The sequence below is a fragment of the Stegodyphus dumicola genome, chromosome 9 (assembly GCF_044657685.1).
Source record: "Stegodyphus dumicola isolate Sdum_Otavi_A_Nest chromosome 9, ASM4465768v1".
In the NCBI taxonomy this organism is placed as follows: domain Eukaryota; kingdom Metazoa; phylum Arthropoda; class Arachnida; order Araneae; family Eresidae; genus Stegodyphus; species Stegodyphus dumicola.
In genome coordinates, this window is record NC_140776.1 from 101,360,623 (window position 1) to 101,378,693 (window position 18,071).

Below are 18,071 nucleotides of genomic sequence, written 5' to 3' on the forward strand. Positions count from 1 at the left end.
CAAGGCTGATGCTTATTCACAACTATAAATACGTATTTTAGATTGAAATATCTAATTGGATGAGGAACGGATTTAAATCATGACACCAAGAATATTTGCGTAAAATTGTTTATATGTGGTGAAACTGAAAAGGAACGAAAAAGCAATTTAATAATTTCACGTAATAATAACTGCAATTAACTTCAAAAATACATTTTCAAGATTAAAATTACTGATTAAAAATTTTGGGGTGATTTTTTGGAGTCCATATTAGTCACTCATTTCTGTGTGATTCTTCAATAATGTTTTACACTAATTTGTAAGATGATCTGTTTTTTTCTTAGGTTATAGCGAATTGCGGCATATAGTGCACCAATTTTTCTGTCTGTTGAAGTTCGATATAGCGAGGTTTGATTGCATTTTTCAAATAGATGAAATTATATCTCAATATTTAAGTGTACAAAAATCTTACTTCTGATCGTTTGTTACTTCAGTTGAATCTGTACGTTATATTTTTGTTTTTGAACAAACACTAGCAGCTAAATTTATTTCAGCAGTGAGTTTCAGGTTACTTATCATGAACAATGGCTTAACTTGTTTAATTCCTCAATTTATCCTTGTTTGAAAGAATCCTTGTTTCATAAGCAATAATATGTTCGAAATATCGAAAGAGTGTCTAACCGCTATAATAACAGGAAAGGCATGTTTGGTAGGCAGTGCTTTATATTTCAGGGTCCAATATCAGATGCTTTTTATATAATCACGAAGCAATGCAATAATGGATTGAAACTTCACCGTGTGCCCCCTTGCTTATAAAACTCCTTCATATAATTTTAATGCTATATTAGATATAATCGTTTTAATGAGTTTATCATTTTAATTAAAATTGTAGTATTTATCCTTCAGCCACATACTTATGTTACCAAGGTTTACCAAATTTTAATTTATATCAAATCAGCTTCTAAAATTATAGGATGCTGCATGCTAAATTGAATTAATTAGTTGTCAAAATGCAACCCGTGTAGCTGTTGTTGCAATGATCAAATAGATCACTTAGATCAAAAACATATAGCAGGTAAAATGCTAAAATCCTAGATAAAATCGCATGTTCTACAGTACATTTGAAACATACTGGATATTATATATTTACTTTCTAACAAATATAGATGGAAATTAATGTACTGGAAAATTGAACATATTCAAACCAAACGTAAATGTTACGTAAAAAATATAAATCCTAAACTTTTTGAAAAAGGCAGTGATGAAAATCGCCATCTTACTAGCTTTGATGAAATTTTCTAAACTGTCCACTTACGCGTCATTAGCTACCACAGTCGGAATAGACTATTCAGACTAGTACAGTTCGACAGAAGTAAAAACGTGACTCAGATCCAACCTGTGATCAAGATCAGAACCTAAAAGGAGGCCAAGCTGCACATGATGGAATGAAATCTGAAGGTACCAGACTTCAGATATCGATATTTTTTTTTCCTGTATCGTTGTTAACTTCTTGCCATTAGCCATTCTAACTACCTTGATGGCAAGTATAATGAAACTATATCTTAACAGAGTGGTAGCAAAGGTCAGAAAATCCTCTTTCTCGAAGTGCCAGGTTTGATTGAGAGGGTACAAATCCGAAATCAACATCATGAGCCGTTTTTTTCAAATTAAATCTATTCCAGACGGAGATTTGTCGGTGACGGTATGAGGAGATTTGGAACGGACACACTATGTTTTTACTATACTTGTACAAATATTTAAACACTGAATCGCATCAAAATGTGTTCATTTATCTGAATGGTCTACATGAGTTCTGGAGCACTTACTTCAACAGCATGATCGGCTTCCTATCCAGACCCCTCTAGAACCATGGGTAAGAGTTAATATATATGTGGCTCATACCATTCATAGTTTCCAAAGTCTCTTAATTTATGTCTGACCCAATGCTGCAACAGAAATAGATAGCAATAACTACAAGCTTTTAGTGGATGAGGTTTAAATTATTGGACACTATGCACTAGTTATACATAAGAGGACGGTTTAACGTTTAGGGAAAGAGCGTTTTAATTGATTTGACTACTATGATGATTATTCTTATTTTCACTTTTTTGGAGTTTGCGGTAAAGTAAATAAAAAGTAGAAATACATATATAGTCATAATATGATATGGATACAATCTGTCTTCTCTCAGAGCAGATTAAAATTTTTACATTGCAATACTAGTCCTTGTTTGACACTTATAGCAACTACACACTGTTGGGGGTAATTGCATGAATTCTATATACTTCATATAGTAAAAACTATTTTATAACACCATCCATGAAGGTATTATTTCTTGAAAGACGAATACTTTCATGAAAGGTCTGTTTGTTTTAGAAGGCTATTTTAACGAAAGATTTCTCGACAGACCTTATATAAGATTTGTGTTTGTTAAAAGGGAAACCAATTTTCATCAGGATTGGAACTTTCTGGAAGAAAGCTTTCAACTATATCTTGTCCTGCTCCTTCCTAAACAGTTGAAAGATAAATCGCGTTTTATTCCTCAGCTTTAATTAAATATGCATTGCTATGTCTTATTCAGGGAACTCAAAAAAGTTTGTGTTCACTTTTGCTTTCTTCAAAATTGATTTATTTTCAATTCTACTCTTGTTGGTTTACTAAAGCAGATTGAAAGGAAGAAAAGAGAAATTTATATGATATTGCTGAAGTCATATCACGTATTTGCCAGTACAGCACAAAATCCTCCTTGGCCTATCTTGAAGATGCTGCTCATGGGTCAATGCAGCCCTCGAGACATTCCGGTATATCACTTAACTTCCCAAATGCATTGTATCGAGTAATTAATGTCGTACCCAAAACATGCTCTTTAAGTCTTTCACGTTGCGAGGTTTTTTAAATTCAACTGACTATTTACGTACTAAATTGGACTTCAGATTCTCAGTATATCCAGAACCTCTCTAACACATCCTGGTAAATCCTTAATGTTTCAATCTAGTGTCTCCTTCAGAAAATTCTACAAATTTAAGACGCTAGAAGAACTGAGAATAAACGTCCTCAAAATACTCGAAGTACTTCAATGGCAGGAAAATGCTGTTCTGCATCCTCAAGATGCAATATCCTTATGATGTCTCAATACTTTGCAGTTTAAACGCGACATCCTTAAGATTTTCTGTGTTATGGAGAAGTAGTATTGCTATGGAAGAGATTATAATTTATTCAGAACTCATAAATATTAAAAGGTCTTCAGTAATCTTGTTATTAGAAATCTTTATTCTAAATAAGATAATATTTTGTTCTTTGTAAAAAAAGTTTTAAGATGTACAGTTAAAGTAACTTAGCACTTTTAAAGCTACTGCTACAAAACCTTGAAAAAAATAATCCCTGTACTGGAATGCAGCTCTATAATATGAATTTTATACATCTATTTCAGCAGAATTTCTTCGCGTGTATGCATAAATCGATGCATTAAATGATAAAAAGGATAGTTTGCTTTTTTCTACGCCCTTGGAAGTTGAGATACACAGGCCTAGCATACATAAGGTCAAATATTTGCCTATTTTTCAGTGTTTTCAGATTCAAGTGAATCGTAAACAAGTAAAGAGAATAATTTTTATGACATATGGCAAAAATATTTCTTTATATAATTTACTATCTTCATTCATTCTTTAAACATTCAGATATTAAATTTGAATTCCCCAGAACATGTATTGGAAACTTATACAGTTTATAATTCTACGTATCCAAGCGTGTTTCTGGCAGTCACAGCTCATTTCCTTTTAATCAGCCTTTGAAGGACTCGAAATGATTTCCTGTCTCTCTCAGTAGGAATTACATAATATATTATATTATCTTCTTTTTTTATCGTTAAGATTTGTTTTTCCTTTTTGTAATCTAGTATTATTCGTAAGACTGCCAACTGAATGAACATGTGGGTGTTTGAATTTTTTAACTAGTTAACAATCCACTTAATTCTCCTTCCAGGAGAAATGTGAAAATTTAAATAAAATAGCTGCCATTTTGAGATTACGAGAACTATTGAATTTCTTCAGACGTAAGACATATCTTTCTTGTTTTGTGTATATCTCGATAAAATATCATGCGTCTTAATGAACTTTTTTGACGAGTCCTTGGGCACTACTTATGGCGTTACCACCATAAAAACTAATTTTGAAGCTGTATTAAAAAGTCACGTTATCTCGCTTATTGTAAATTATAATATAATAACCTATGATTTCAATTCTAAAACTAATTGAAGTTATTTTTCTTTACTTCATTTTTCATCAATTAAATAATCATTAATTTCATATTTCAAAAACTTAAAATTAAAACAAATAAATAAAAATTTTACGTTACTTTAGCTTTAAATACATATTTTAAATGATTTCAGTTTAAATATTAAAGTAGCTGCCTGAATTAGTTTTTATAAAAATGAAAAATATCAATAATAATTTAATGAATCCAGCTAATTTGACTGATACAGTTAGTTTGACAGGTAATAATATAAATGAATCCGCTTTTATGGCTTTTAAATCGCTTAGTTTGTTAATATTAAAAACAAAATTAATTTGAAAAAAATTAAATATTTTAAACTTTGCTGAAAGACGAGACACTACCTTGTGGAAGATAAAAGTATTTTCATTTGTGCAGTGCAACGTATTTCTTTTAAATCAGGAAGATTGTTGATTAAACTCGAAAGTCAAATATATTGCTTTTCCAGGTGGTCATATACTTTTTAATATCGCTTAGTCTTCTGATTAAATTTGAAACATAACTACTACCTTACTCTTTGCCGGGTACAAAGCTTTTAAATCGCTATGTTTTTAATCAAAATTACTTTACACAAAATGCAAAACAAATTAACAAATTAAAATCATTTTCTTTGAAGGATGCGTTTGTACCCGTGTGTTCAAAATTTGGTGGCTCTAGAAGCCACTGTTTTTCCGCATAGCATGAAACCTGCATACATATAGTATACATGCATATTTATAATTGTAATAGAGGCTATAGGAGGATTTTGAAGTTCCCTTTGAGTGTGAAAGCCCTGTATAGAAATCAGGTCCAAATTTTGAAAGTTTAATTTTAGCTTCCTTCTGGTGAAAATTGCTTGACACACAGTAGTATAAAGTTCTTTCAGCTTATATTACATTAAATTATGTTACAACCAAGTTATTATTTTGTTTTCTGAATATGTTCATGAATAAATGATGAAATAAAAGAGGGCATTGACATTTTTGAAGTATTTAGTTCTCTTAATAATATTCATAATAATAAACAAAGAATGCAGTTTAAACTTGATTATTCCAGTCGGTATTACAGTATACTCGTATTTTTAACTGCATTATCTGATCCTGCTTTCTAGCTAAGAGCATCCTGTTTTGCGTATCGGATCCCAGGTCCGCATGCACCGCACGTATCGTGTTGTACAAAGTATTTTTACCGAAAGAAAGAAAAAGTCTATATTTAAAATTCAGAGTTCAGTTTCTGTTGAGTGTCTAGCGCATTTGTGCTACTGTAAAGACTAAAATTCATACGTCGGGGACCATATATATAAGAGATGGGAGAATAAAATGTTAAGTACTAGATTTACGATTATATTATTAATCAACAGGGAAGGAACGTAAATAAAATATTTCTAGATGGGCGAAAATTTAAAGTGAGTAACAGTTTTGAGTAATGGATGGAGTATGAATGTAAGTTCGAAAACTACAACAAGGAAATAATTGTGAAAATAAAATATAAAACGTCGGAAAACAGTATGTCTAGCCAGAACTTTATGATACCTTCTTTTTTGCGTTCTTTCAGAATTTCACTCACAGCATATATTGTACTCGTAGAAAGCGTTAAAAGTCCTGTAAGAAGAAAACTGGTAGAACCAATCTTTATTTTCGCTTGAAGTCAAACATAGAATTTTCATATAACCGAGTGTACTCACTTCTGCAAAATAAAAGGAATATTTTAATTCTTTACAGTAATTCTTTCCATTTATTATATCTTAAATTATGATTTAGTTTCGTTCCTTTTCTATTGCTGTACATCATTGTTCTCTAATATTACTTTTTAATTTTTTCAAAGTGTAATGTCATAGTAACCCATAAAATTATCACGAGTTAAAGTTTACATTTCAGTTTTAAAGCAATCACATAAACTTAAACTGGATTGCAACATTAAAACGCCAAGGGAATTTTATTTTTTATTAATTACCTTTGATTATAGATATTTTACCGTGTTTAATTGTCTATAAAATAGCTAACGAAAACAAAAAAAATTATTACAGTACAGAAAAACGTTTGATGCAGTGAATCCTTCTCATTCAAAGCAAAACATTTCAAAAAGGTTTTACCTTTTGTGATCAGACAAAAGTTGTATTCAAATTACTGCAATTTTCCCCTCAGTTTCAAGCCACGGATACACCAATAGCCGAATGGAGGATTATTGAACACTAATTACTCGACCATAGGTTCCATTTCAAATGAGATTGTTGCAAGAGCATTTTCATTTAGTTTGCTGTATTTCCTATGTTTCTCACAAAGGCTTCTCTTCCTCTTGGCAGATAATTCTAGAGTGTCTTGCCTTAATTCAGTCCAATGTAGTCCACCTGTTTCAAGCCCTTAAGGTAACTTAAGCACTGAAAATACTAATAATAAAATCACCTACTATAAGCAATGCACCCAAAAAAGACACTTACAGAAATAAATTAAGAAATTATCATTGGACTATACGGAAGATACTAGCGAAAGCCAGAATAAAATAAGAAAACACAATTGGATCAAGAACAGATTTTGGACTAAAATAAGAAAATGCCATTGGAACAAAACGAGGCACTAGCGAAAACCAAAATGAAGTCAAAAATTAGCGTTGAAACCAAACGCAAGCCACTAAAGAATACCAGAATAAAATAAGAAAATGTCATTGGTCCAAAAGGTAAGAAATTAGCAAAAACCGGAATAAAAAAGTAACAAAGAACAGAAAACAAGAAACTAGTGGAAGAAAAAATTTAAAAAGTAAATAAATAAATAAAATATAAAAATAATATTGGACCAAAATAATATCTAAAAAATAATGCCTAAAATAAATATATAAAAAATAATATTGGACCAAAAGCAAGACACGAGAAAAAAATCTGATCAACGTAAGAAAATACAATAGATCAAAAGCAAGACTCTAAAGAAACCTGAATAAAAGTTAAAATACCATTGGACCAAAAGCAAGCAAACAGAGAAAAGGAGGGAAAAAAAGGATGATCGTTTAAGATTTATTTGATTACATCAACGAACGCGAGGGCTCTCTGCCAAAAAGAAGGGACATCATTTTTAAGGGAAACTGGCTCGTATTTACTTTACACATGGCCATGAAAATGCCCATGCAGCAGCAGATTCACCTAAAATGAAGCCCAGATCCAACTACGAATGTTCAGCGACTTCATCGCTCGAGTACTGGTGGGCGCAAGTACGAAAAACAAACGCTGGATTCTCAACTTAAAAACCAATAACAGGATAATACGTTGTCTTCAAAGAATGCAGCACATTTATTTTAAATAAAATACATGAAAGGCATTCAAATGCTAATTAATTGAAAATGTTTAATTTTCTTGCATATTTCACGTAGAGGTCAAATGCAATATTTAAAAGATGCCGTTTATCACTTGTCAATGGTTTAGTTACAGTTAGTGAAAAATAAATCTATATTACAAAAACATTTTTTGCTTTTTTCATTTTAATTATTATCCGATGAAAAATCTTCTTAATCGTGTTAATAAACCAGCTTTATTGCTGAAAAAGATTTTCGCAATATTTTATATTCCATAGTAATAATACAATGGATTTGTTTAATAATATTTTTTATCTTTTAAAGTAATATCGGTAATTTTTCTTAAACAGCAATATACGCTGCACTTAAGAGTTCCAAAATTTTCTATCTTAACTTACAGTTTCAATGGCTAGACTTATGACGTTTAATTTAATTCAGGTTTTTTTCAGATATATTAAATGTATTTATTATAATTTTATAATAATCTAATCTCTCTTAAATTACAAAAAAAAAAAAAAAAATATATAGAAAAATTATTTTACGTTTTAGGTAATTTTTAAAAATTATTTTACGGTAAAAATTACTGTTATCGAAAAACTGTCCTCTATTACAAAAATGATGACACAAATTATATTAAAAAAATAATTTCACTATAAATAGGTTTTATTATAAAATTCATTTTTATAACAAAACTATTTTATTATAAAATATTTTTGTAAAAAAAAACTCATCTATTATAAAAAAAAATTAGAAACAAAGGAATACCAATTAAGAATGTGAAAAAAAATTCAAACATTCCATTTGAAAAAGCCTTTGCACTATGGATAGCTTTTAACAATAAATATGCTTTTAAAAATCCTTAGTCACCATTTATATATAAGTTTATATATGCTTCTGAAGGACTTTCATCAAATGAGTTAAAATATCACGGAGAATAAAATTTAAAATTAAAAATCATACGTTTCTCGACGTAACGCATTTAAGCCTAACTAGAAATTCCTCAATACAGCACCCAAAAACAGTTTTATCCCCCTTGCCTTCCTCACTGCAGATGAATAGTTATGCCATTATTAGTTTTATTGTATGTGTATTTGCCGAGCCTGGTTTCCATACGGCCTGATTTTCTACATATATTAAGAGGGGCGCATATCCTTAGGCTTCCTCTTTCAAGCGGTTTTTTATAACCTCCTAGACTATTTTAAACATGCAAAATATGACGTATCTATTTTAGTTGTAGGTTTTAAATATATAAAACTAGAAATAGCAATAAAATGTTCATTTTTGTATTTTAATATTTCATGGCTTTAAAAAAACTAACTCATTAAGCGTCTTGTTAAATAATTGTAATTTTTCCATTGAAAATTATATATTATTAAATTACCGATATTATGATGAGTGAAAAAACATGATTTTTTAAACAATTTGAAAATTATTTTTAAGGGAACCAGGATACAATTTGAATGAATGAATCAACAAAAGAAATGATTTTTTGTTCACATTTCGAAAAGAGGCTGAACCATTTAATTTTGCTTTTTATTTGATGTGTTTAGTTATTACAAAAATTTTGATTGTACTAATTTAGCCATATCTCTTTTGTAAAATCAATAAGGATTCATATGATTTTCTCCCTTTTCTCAGTTTCATTAAAAGATATATTTTGATTAAAAACATGTAAGTTTATATTTTATACAATATATACTATGAAACACGTGAACATAAAATGAGGCTAAACGGGAAATGTAAATGTATTTTCACGTTTAAAGAACTTTAAATGAATAATTGAGTCATAAAATTATTTTGAAAAATTCTTTACATGAAATGCAGTTTGTATGAATAACATGTAAAATGGGCCGCCTCCAGTTTATAAATCGTACCCTGTGTGTTTGCGTATACTCATATTTACGCCTTTTAACAAGAAATTAGATTTTTCTATGAAAATAAATTGTGCTATTAAATGTTCTGGTGATATAAACTGAATTTACTTGTTTAAGCTTATTTATTAGCCATTGAATTTTCTGTACAATTTTAAGCAGATGCTCAGTTTCTCTGTGCAGTTAGTAAACATATCCTACACAATCAGTCATTTGTTTATGCAATGTTGAAACCAAAAATTTCATTTTCATCCCGGAAAAATTTAATTTGTATTTAAAATTATTTAGTTGCTACTGAAAAAAACCTAAAATCCATTCAATTAAAAACTAATAATAAAAATTGTATAATACTATAATAAAAAATAATTGATTTGAAAAAAAAAGTCAGATAATTTTATATGAACTAATTTAATTCTTGAGCTTACTTCGCCTTGTGTTTCTTCGACGTTATTATTTACAGATTCTTCTTTAGTTTCCTCTTTGTTATCTATCGATTTTTCATCACCATTCACCTTATTATCGGCAGATTCTTCCCTATTTTCTTTTACTTCTTTATTATCCGTAGCTATTTCTCCATTTGAATTTATATCCGTATTATCCACAGAAATGGCTGTCTCTGTATCACTCATTGAAAACACTGTGTGTATCAAGCACGCACGCAGAAAACTCTTTTCGCCGGCTTGCGAGTTGGCTGACAGTTAACCGTTGTTCGAAAACGCGTTCCAAAGTTAGCCGGATCTGGCTCGGTTACTCACTATTCTCCGCGTCGGCGGAACAAGAAGAAAAAGTTCACCGCAAACTTTTCCACACAATCACTTCTCTCAAGGCTGTACTATCCAAGTTCTTGCCTAAGCGTTACTCGAAATTACGCCCTTGTTCTCGTCTTAGCGGGACGTTATTGTGATTTGTTTAATGGTCTGAGGTCTTTTCACTTTACTTGCAACGTGCCCACTTGTTGATTTCAATGGTGTGTATTGATGCATGACTTTCAACGAATAAAACAAATTATTTGAGTTATTATTTGTAATTGAAGTCAAAGAGCAAAGCATTTTTCATGTAAAGGTATATTTTTCATCCATATTGTTTTAGTTACGTTAATTTAAAGGAAACTCAGTTCAGTGGAGATGAAATGAAAACGGTTTGATATAGATAATTTTTAAAATGCATAACAAAAAGAATTACAGTCACCTCCTAAATGACAGGAGTCGGATTAACTGGGGCCACTCTATAAAAAGTTTTCTGATTGCGGAATAAGGAAAAAATGACTAAAAATCACTCTCAAACTATTGGCGTTGAAAAAAACTTTCTACTGAAAATATCAAAAAGGGAAAGAAAAATGTGTGGGATAACAGCATCGATAACACATGGTTATTAGGCTAGGTTATTTGAATATGACAAAGCACACAAAGAGTATCTGTCTAAGAATAAGGATGAAGTCGTAGAGGACATTCTAAGGAAAACTTGCTCGTTTCATGTTACACATGGTAAAAGTCAGAAAAAATACCCATGCGCCAGCTGTTTTCCCGAGTTTGAACCGGTGTCGAAGCACCAATATTCAGCGGTTTTAACCACTCGGGGGAGAGTAATAATATATGATTCCATAGTAACTGTAAAGATTTGTACAGTAAAAGAATTAATTCTATATGTAATTCAGAATATGTAATTGTTGTGCATTAAAATAAATGTATTTAATGATAAATGTAATTAATTAAATAGCCTGTTTGTAAGGCTAATATCACTACGAAGATATGACAAAACAAAGGAAGTTATTACCTACTAAACTGAAGAAGTGTTAGAAATTTAGAATCGAATTTTCCTGAAAATATATTGCCCACTCTCTGGAAATAAAATTATTGTATTCATATGCCAAGCTGCCCAACCGGGATAGTAATTAGCGACGCTGACTGCCGTATCGAAGGGCCCAGTTGGAATCTCGGGGAAGGCATGGATGTTTGTAAATGTATAGTGTCTGTGCGGCATAGGGACACTCTAAATATGTGATGAGTTGAAAGTCCTCTCGAGAGGTTAGTAGGGGAAGAGGGATGGAAGACTGTCGAACCAGGTTTCTTCCCCCAGGTTTCTCTCTCTCAAAACTGAAGGCGAAACTAAGCTAAAGTGGAGTTGTCACCTATGTGCTGTTCAAGGCTCTTGCCATAGACTCCTTGACTTTTGACATTTGACTCCTTGCGACTCTAACATTTGACTCCTTGCAACGATGAGCGACGTGGGCTTGTGCTGACCTTTGTCACACAAGTGAGACTGATAACAACAACATATGGGAAAAAAAAGCAAAGCATCATATAACACTCCTCCCATTTTTTTCTGTTTGTACTTACACCCTATTAGAACCAAGAAATATCAGAAATCAACTGTGTCCTCGCTGGGAATCAAACCATATAGCTTCCATTTAGAAGCTAAAAGTGCTATTCATTTGAATCACAAAAGTCCAAGAAATTGATATAACTTATTACATTCTCTCTGATTTAAAAAGCAAGCGGGGAGAAGCACAAGGCTCAGTCGACCAAATTCGAATTTCGAAAAGTTTCTAACGTATTACTAGTTCAGGCTAAACAATAATAGACGTTTCAGAACAGCAAAGATGAAAATTCAACAATTACTGGGATTCAAACCCCGGATCTTCTGACGAGGTGATCTCTTACACCGCGTTAGAACACAAGAGGGAATACAACAGTGCTTTACACGTTCATTATGCGTATATTGCTATTTAAGAATTAAAAACATAAACTTGTTCTTAAACGGCATATATGCACAGACCCGTGTATTACACTTTATGCTTATCGCAAAAGGCTTTCAGGTAACTACAAATAGAGAACTCATTTGCGATATATGAAGAAAAAAGTGGTAGAAATATAAAATCGTTATGCTCTGCATTCAACTATAAAATTATTTCTACTAATTTATTTACACATTAAATTTTTACGCTGTTTTGCATTTTCACTGGCAAGAGCATAGACGTAAATCAGCATTTAGGCTTCACAAAAGCACATACAAGTAAATGGATTTTAAAACTTCATTAGGTGTATTTCATTAAAACAGAAAATCAGTACTTCTTTTTCCCCCATCGCATATACATTTTCCCTATTGTAAAATGATATCAATCAATTAATCAATAATGATATCAATACTGTAAAATGATATCACGGTTGCTTAGGGTATATATAATTTATCATGATATATACTCTTATTATATAACTTATCATTTTATGAGACTGCAGAACTAATTATAATTATCTGTTGAATGACTAATTATTTCTTTAATGTTTTGTACACGCAGTGTTACAGTTTAAAAATGAAGTTCCTGTTAGTAGAAAATGTCAGAGACAAATAATGTTTTTCCACCGAATCAGTACACGTAAATCATATAATCAAAATTATTCTAGATATTATTGATTAGAATGTTTGTGGACCTGCTTTTAGATAACATAAATGTGACAAAATTATCGGATATTATCGTCGGTCTATATATTAAACCGTCGGATGCAAGTTTTGTAGGAGATTCTTTTTGTTATAAAACCATTAAGAAACATAAGCTCTTAAAAAATCCTCCTATCTTTCAATTAGAGTGTTTTAGTTCTAAGAATGACTAGGTAATTAACGGGGAAAGAAATACGAAGCTCAGCTAAGCCTTCCCCAGCATTCGATTGCTAGTCGAATGTGCTGCCAGTTGTAACACTAAGCAAGCGGGAAGAAGGGAGAAAATTTCTTATACAGTCAGTCATGTATCCAATGAAGAATTTAGCTGGATGCTTGATGATTTGATGTTCTACATTCAAACCTCATTTAGATTCTTACTGATAGACCCAGCTCAGTATAACATCTGTGAATTCATAGTTTCTCAACGGTGTTTTGGCTAATCGCCCCCATTTGGAGGTCTTTACTTGCTCATTGCCCCTCTACCTTTGCTGGATTTTATGTTAATCAACCAATAATTATGATTTAAAATTTACTGTAGTTTCTTCCTTCCGTAGCCTTCACCAGAATGCAAGTTAGTTGTAGAATATTTAAGCCGAGGGTTTGGCCTGTGTTCTGCTGCTCTGCAGATTAAAGAAACGTGGCTGCTGGCGACATTAATGCTGGTCTTGCTGGGAATACTTTAAGTTTGGATTAGAGCCTGTAAGTGAATGTTTGAAATTCTAGATCTAAGCAATCTTGTAGTTTCGTTCAGTTCCTGGTCTAGGCAATCTACTAGTCTCCAGTTAATTTAGATTAAAATTGTTGAGTTCATATTCATTTTGAAACGAAGCCTTGTGTTAAAACCAGGTCCAGGTTGGCTGGTAATTTTATATTTATATATTTCAGATTAAATATTCGTAAGTGGTGACATTCAATAAACTTAAGTGTTTTAATTCTGTGTATGAACATTTTGTTGAGATTGTAATTGTCCTAGGTAAATAATTAGAACTCACAACAGGTGTTAAACTCCAGTAACAATAATGTATGAGATACCTTTTTATTAGAATAAATTAGTGTCACTTTTGCAGAATGAAATTCGGCAACATAAAAACCAAACGAGCGCCAAACGATAAATATTAGCGAGAGAGAATTCTACTTATGTTCTGATACATATTCTACTTATGTTCAGAGCCTTAAAAAGAATTTGTGCTAATGTTGTATGTTACTCTTATTTTATGGAATATACTTCTGATAATATTGCCTAATAGTTAAACCTGAAGCTATTTAAAAATTTATAAATGAATCTTTTGTAAGGTCTTTATTTCAGCACTCCGATTTAAATGTTTGTAAAGATGTTAACTTTGAGTTGTATTCTATTTGTGTTCTACTTAGGCAAACTCTCTAACTTGTTAAATCAAGATTTCATAGCTATTCTAACTTATGATTCTTTAATAAAACTGTGCTAAATAGAGGGTAGTGTACTTAAACGCCTTAACTATGTTAAATACACGACATATCACTTTTGAGTGTGATCTGTGAGTACGGAGTGAAAACGATTAAAAATATTCATTTATTTTTTGCATTTTCTCTTCGAAAAATTATTTATTAGTAATTATCACTCCGATACGGAAACTAATCAATAGCATTTAAAGCTTTCTCAAAGTATTTATACATACATCTCACAAACTGTAGATGACTCCTACCACAGCATGCGAAGTGATATATATTGAGCACGCTTCTTGCTCTTACAAGATACCACGTGGGCATGTTTTGGGAACATTATACTGATAGTTATAAGTTTGTTACTTTCTAATGGAGAAATAGACCTACATGTGATTTGGATCAAGACATGTAAAGGTTCGGCTGACATGATTAGGATGATGCTTATAAAAATTCATTGCTGTAAAATGCGTGTAATCAAGTATTAAATGAATGTGTAAATATTTGTTTCAAAATTGTTTACAAATTAAACTTTTGAAGTGTGTTCTTGCTGCCAACCTGCTTCTCAACACCCCCTTACATCTTATCGGACCAATACCGCCCACTACCAATATTCAACCTTCAACGACCATGCTGAGAAATTATGATATCTAATTGAGTTGAATGTGCGAGAAGTAAGCGGAAACGTTGCACCGTGTGCCTTCGCAGTGCTGCTGTGTCAATCCAGATTTACTAGATCAATATAAATTTAGAATATTACTCCCTTTTTATATGCTAAATGAGGCTATTTAGTTCCTTGTTGCCTGTACATTGATGACTATTTGGCCCACTTGAGGTCCTGAGTTTAACATCTCTGAGTCAGATAAACAATAGACATGTTGAAGCATTTTTGAATTACCCTTTTTGTCTCATCAAAATAGTTTTTAGTAGTTTAAAGTTGTAGAGACATAAGGTACATTTTGCAAGTAGGCAAGATGAAAAATATGCAACGCCTTCGCCGGGAATCGAACCGCGGATCTCTGGATTACGCGCCCAGCGTGCAGACCACCACACCACGAAGGCATGCGAAGAAGGCGGGAGAAATACCTTATAAAGTATCTGACGAAATTGCGTAAACACACTAGTAAAATTACGAAAAATTTTTAAACATTCACCTTTTCTCCTGTATAAGCAGAACCACATTCAAAACGTGTTTCATAAATACCATGTAAATGAAAATTTGCTAATTGCTCTTTCATAACTGAAAATTTGATTTGAAGAATAGGTTTAAAATGAGCTAGAAAAATAAAGTTTGAAACATTTCGTAGGCAAACCACTGAGTTTACAGATAAATACCAAACAAAGAGAAGGAAATGAAGTATCCTTAGTTTGAGGACTTAAAACCAAAGGAAGTAGAGACCTGAAAGATTCTTACAGATAGAATATAGTTTAAAGATAGATAAATGACAAACTATGTGTTATTTTGCCGTCAGTACAGGAGTGAAAGAAAAGTTAAATTTATGCAACGTATGCATGTTGGGAAGATACCCACAAAATGGATTACATATTCCACGCTAAAACATTTTACACGAGCAATACCCCACACTCTGGTCGTTGATCCCACTTTGATAAGAGATGTTTTAATAATCTGATTCATATCATCCACATTTTGTGGGACATCGAACCCTAACCGAATTTATCTACTGCGAGAAACGCCACTGTATTCATGGAAAACTTCGATAGGAATGGCTTAATAAATCACATTGCATCATCATTCCACATGAGCAGCGGCAGACTTCATAATAACAATGACATGATTTCATGTTCACGCCAGGCCTTTGTTGAGACGGGACAAAAGTTTTCTCAAAATAGCTTAACTGAAAGGCTGTATATAAGGAATATACTGGCTTCTACAGCCAGTATATTCCTTAGGTATGGCTTCTACAGATTACCATATTTTCAGATCATTGTCGAATTAATTAAATTCCAGGGCCTTGGAAAATAATGATCAGCTGCAACTTTAATAGATGAATTCTATACATGCAAAGCACCAAATATTTACACATATAAAAGTACTAGAACGCTGGGACAATTATGAATAATATAGAGAATCCGATCAACGATCGCATTGTGCATTTAACATTGAAATTTAACACTGAAAGCAATAAGTACACATTAGTCAAAAACAGAATGAACTTATGCATCAAACCAATATAAAAATCTAGGCTTAACTAGAAAATTATGGCAACACAACAAAAAGACTGAAAGCAAGTCGAACGGCAAAAAAAGGCACGTCTGAGCTGCGACATAACTGTAAGTGGTTTTCCAAAACTAGCAAAATGCTAGTTTTGGCATTCTGCCGTTTTGGCTGCACACCAAGACACTCAATCAAAGTTATTATTTCAGGCAAATAGTATTGGGAGAGTTACTTTCCTTACTGGATTGCGTTTTTCCCTTTACATTTTGATAAATTAGATAGAAATGGTACTGCGATTTTGAAATGCATTGTAAAATCTAGAGTTTGATATATATAAAGAATATTTAATAGCATGGAGTAACGTATAATTTAGCTTTCAAATATTATGCTTTATTTTAGTTTCTTTATAAGTATTAACCAGAATTTCATTGTGAAATCACAATTGAGTTAATATTCTTTCTTTATGTGTATTTATTTTGAAGTTCTCTTCATGTATATTTTTAATAATAGAAAACTTTAAGCGTACATTTATTTTTTTTCAAACTAACTCTGACAAAGACACGTACAACATTTTTTCATTTCTGAAATGTCAGTTACTACAAGGAAATGCAATCTACCCATTCCCCCCCCCCAGAGTCGAAATTTCTTATTCCCAGTTTATATTCTAAAATTTGAATGCATAGCAAATTAAAATATGTTTAACAATAATTTAATTAATTATTGTTAAACATATTTTAATTTTAGTTTATACTAGTTATTATTACTATTATATATTTATACTAGTTATTTAGATTATACTAGGAATAATAAGCCTATGAGAGTCTTATTATTCTTAGTATAAAACTTCCATTTATAAACTTTATTAAAACGTAAATTACTATGCTACGATCTCTTAGCACTTCTCTAAACTTAAGGCTCTAACACACAGTAATTAGACATGAAAGTAAAGTATAAAAAATCAGCAAACTTCTCGATGCTTTAATTAATTTTGATTTTCTAATGGCATGGTCTTCACTTATCGTAAATAAATTTAGGTACTGTTATCAATAGAATATTTAACTGAGATTTGATAGCAAAAAGGTACCGTAGTATTTCGTTCATACTTTGTTGTGCAAGGTGATATTCGGTTTGGTTATTTTGAATATGACAAAGCACGAGAGTGTTATCTACCTGACAGAAGGGATGTCTTCATAGAGGAAATTTCTAAGGAAAACTGGCTCACGTTACACATCTGTATTCAAATCTACGAAAACCAGCTAACCTATCCGCTTAAGCTTAAACCCAGGTCAAACTACCGGTATTCAGCGGTCTTAATTACACGGCCACCGGTGGAGCTCTCGGTGTGTAAGATAGCAAATGGAAGATACGTAGAGCGAATAAAAAGTTGATTTTTCGTTTTCTGACTCTACAAGGAACTGCGGATCAGCTGGCAATAGAACCCGCCAAAAATGACCATATGGAATATGTCCTGATTTCTTGATATAGCTCACGTCTTAAAATAATTCTACTCTTCTTGCCATTCTTGCTAAAAGAATGGCAAGAAGAGTAGAATTTTTGTTAACAGAGCAGAAGCTCTTTTAATTCGTAGAACTATTAGGTTTCTCTTTTCTTAATCAAGAGACATGAAAAATATGCAGTGCCTTCCTCGAGATTAAAAAATCGTA

General features: G+C 31.7%; 1 protein-coding gene across 1 annotated transcript in view; it reads right to left on the reverse strand.

Annotated features, from left to right (window-relative positions):
• Positions 1–10,161, reverse strand: part of LOC118194764 (BAI1-associated protein 3-like) — a 282,557-nt gene extending 272,396 nt beyond the window's left edge. Inside the window, exon 1 of the mRNA XM_085823822.1 lies at positions 9,803–10,161. Coding sequence (XP_085679948.1) covers positions 9,803–10,006 — 204 coding nt within the window. The 5' untranslated portion in view covers positions 10,007–10,161. The remainder of the gene's footprint in view (positions 1–9,802) is intronic.
• Between the last annotated feature and the right edge of the window lie 7,910 nt (positions 10,162–18,071).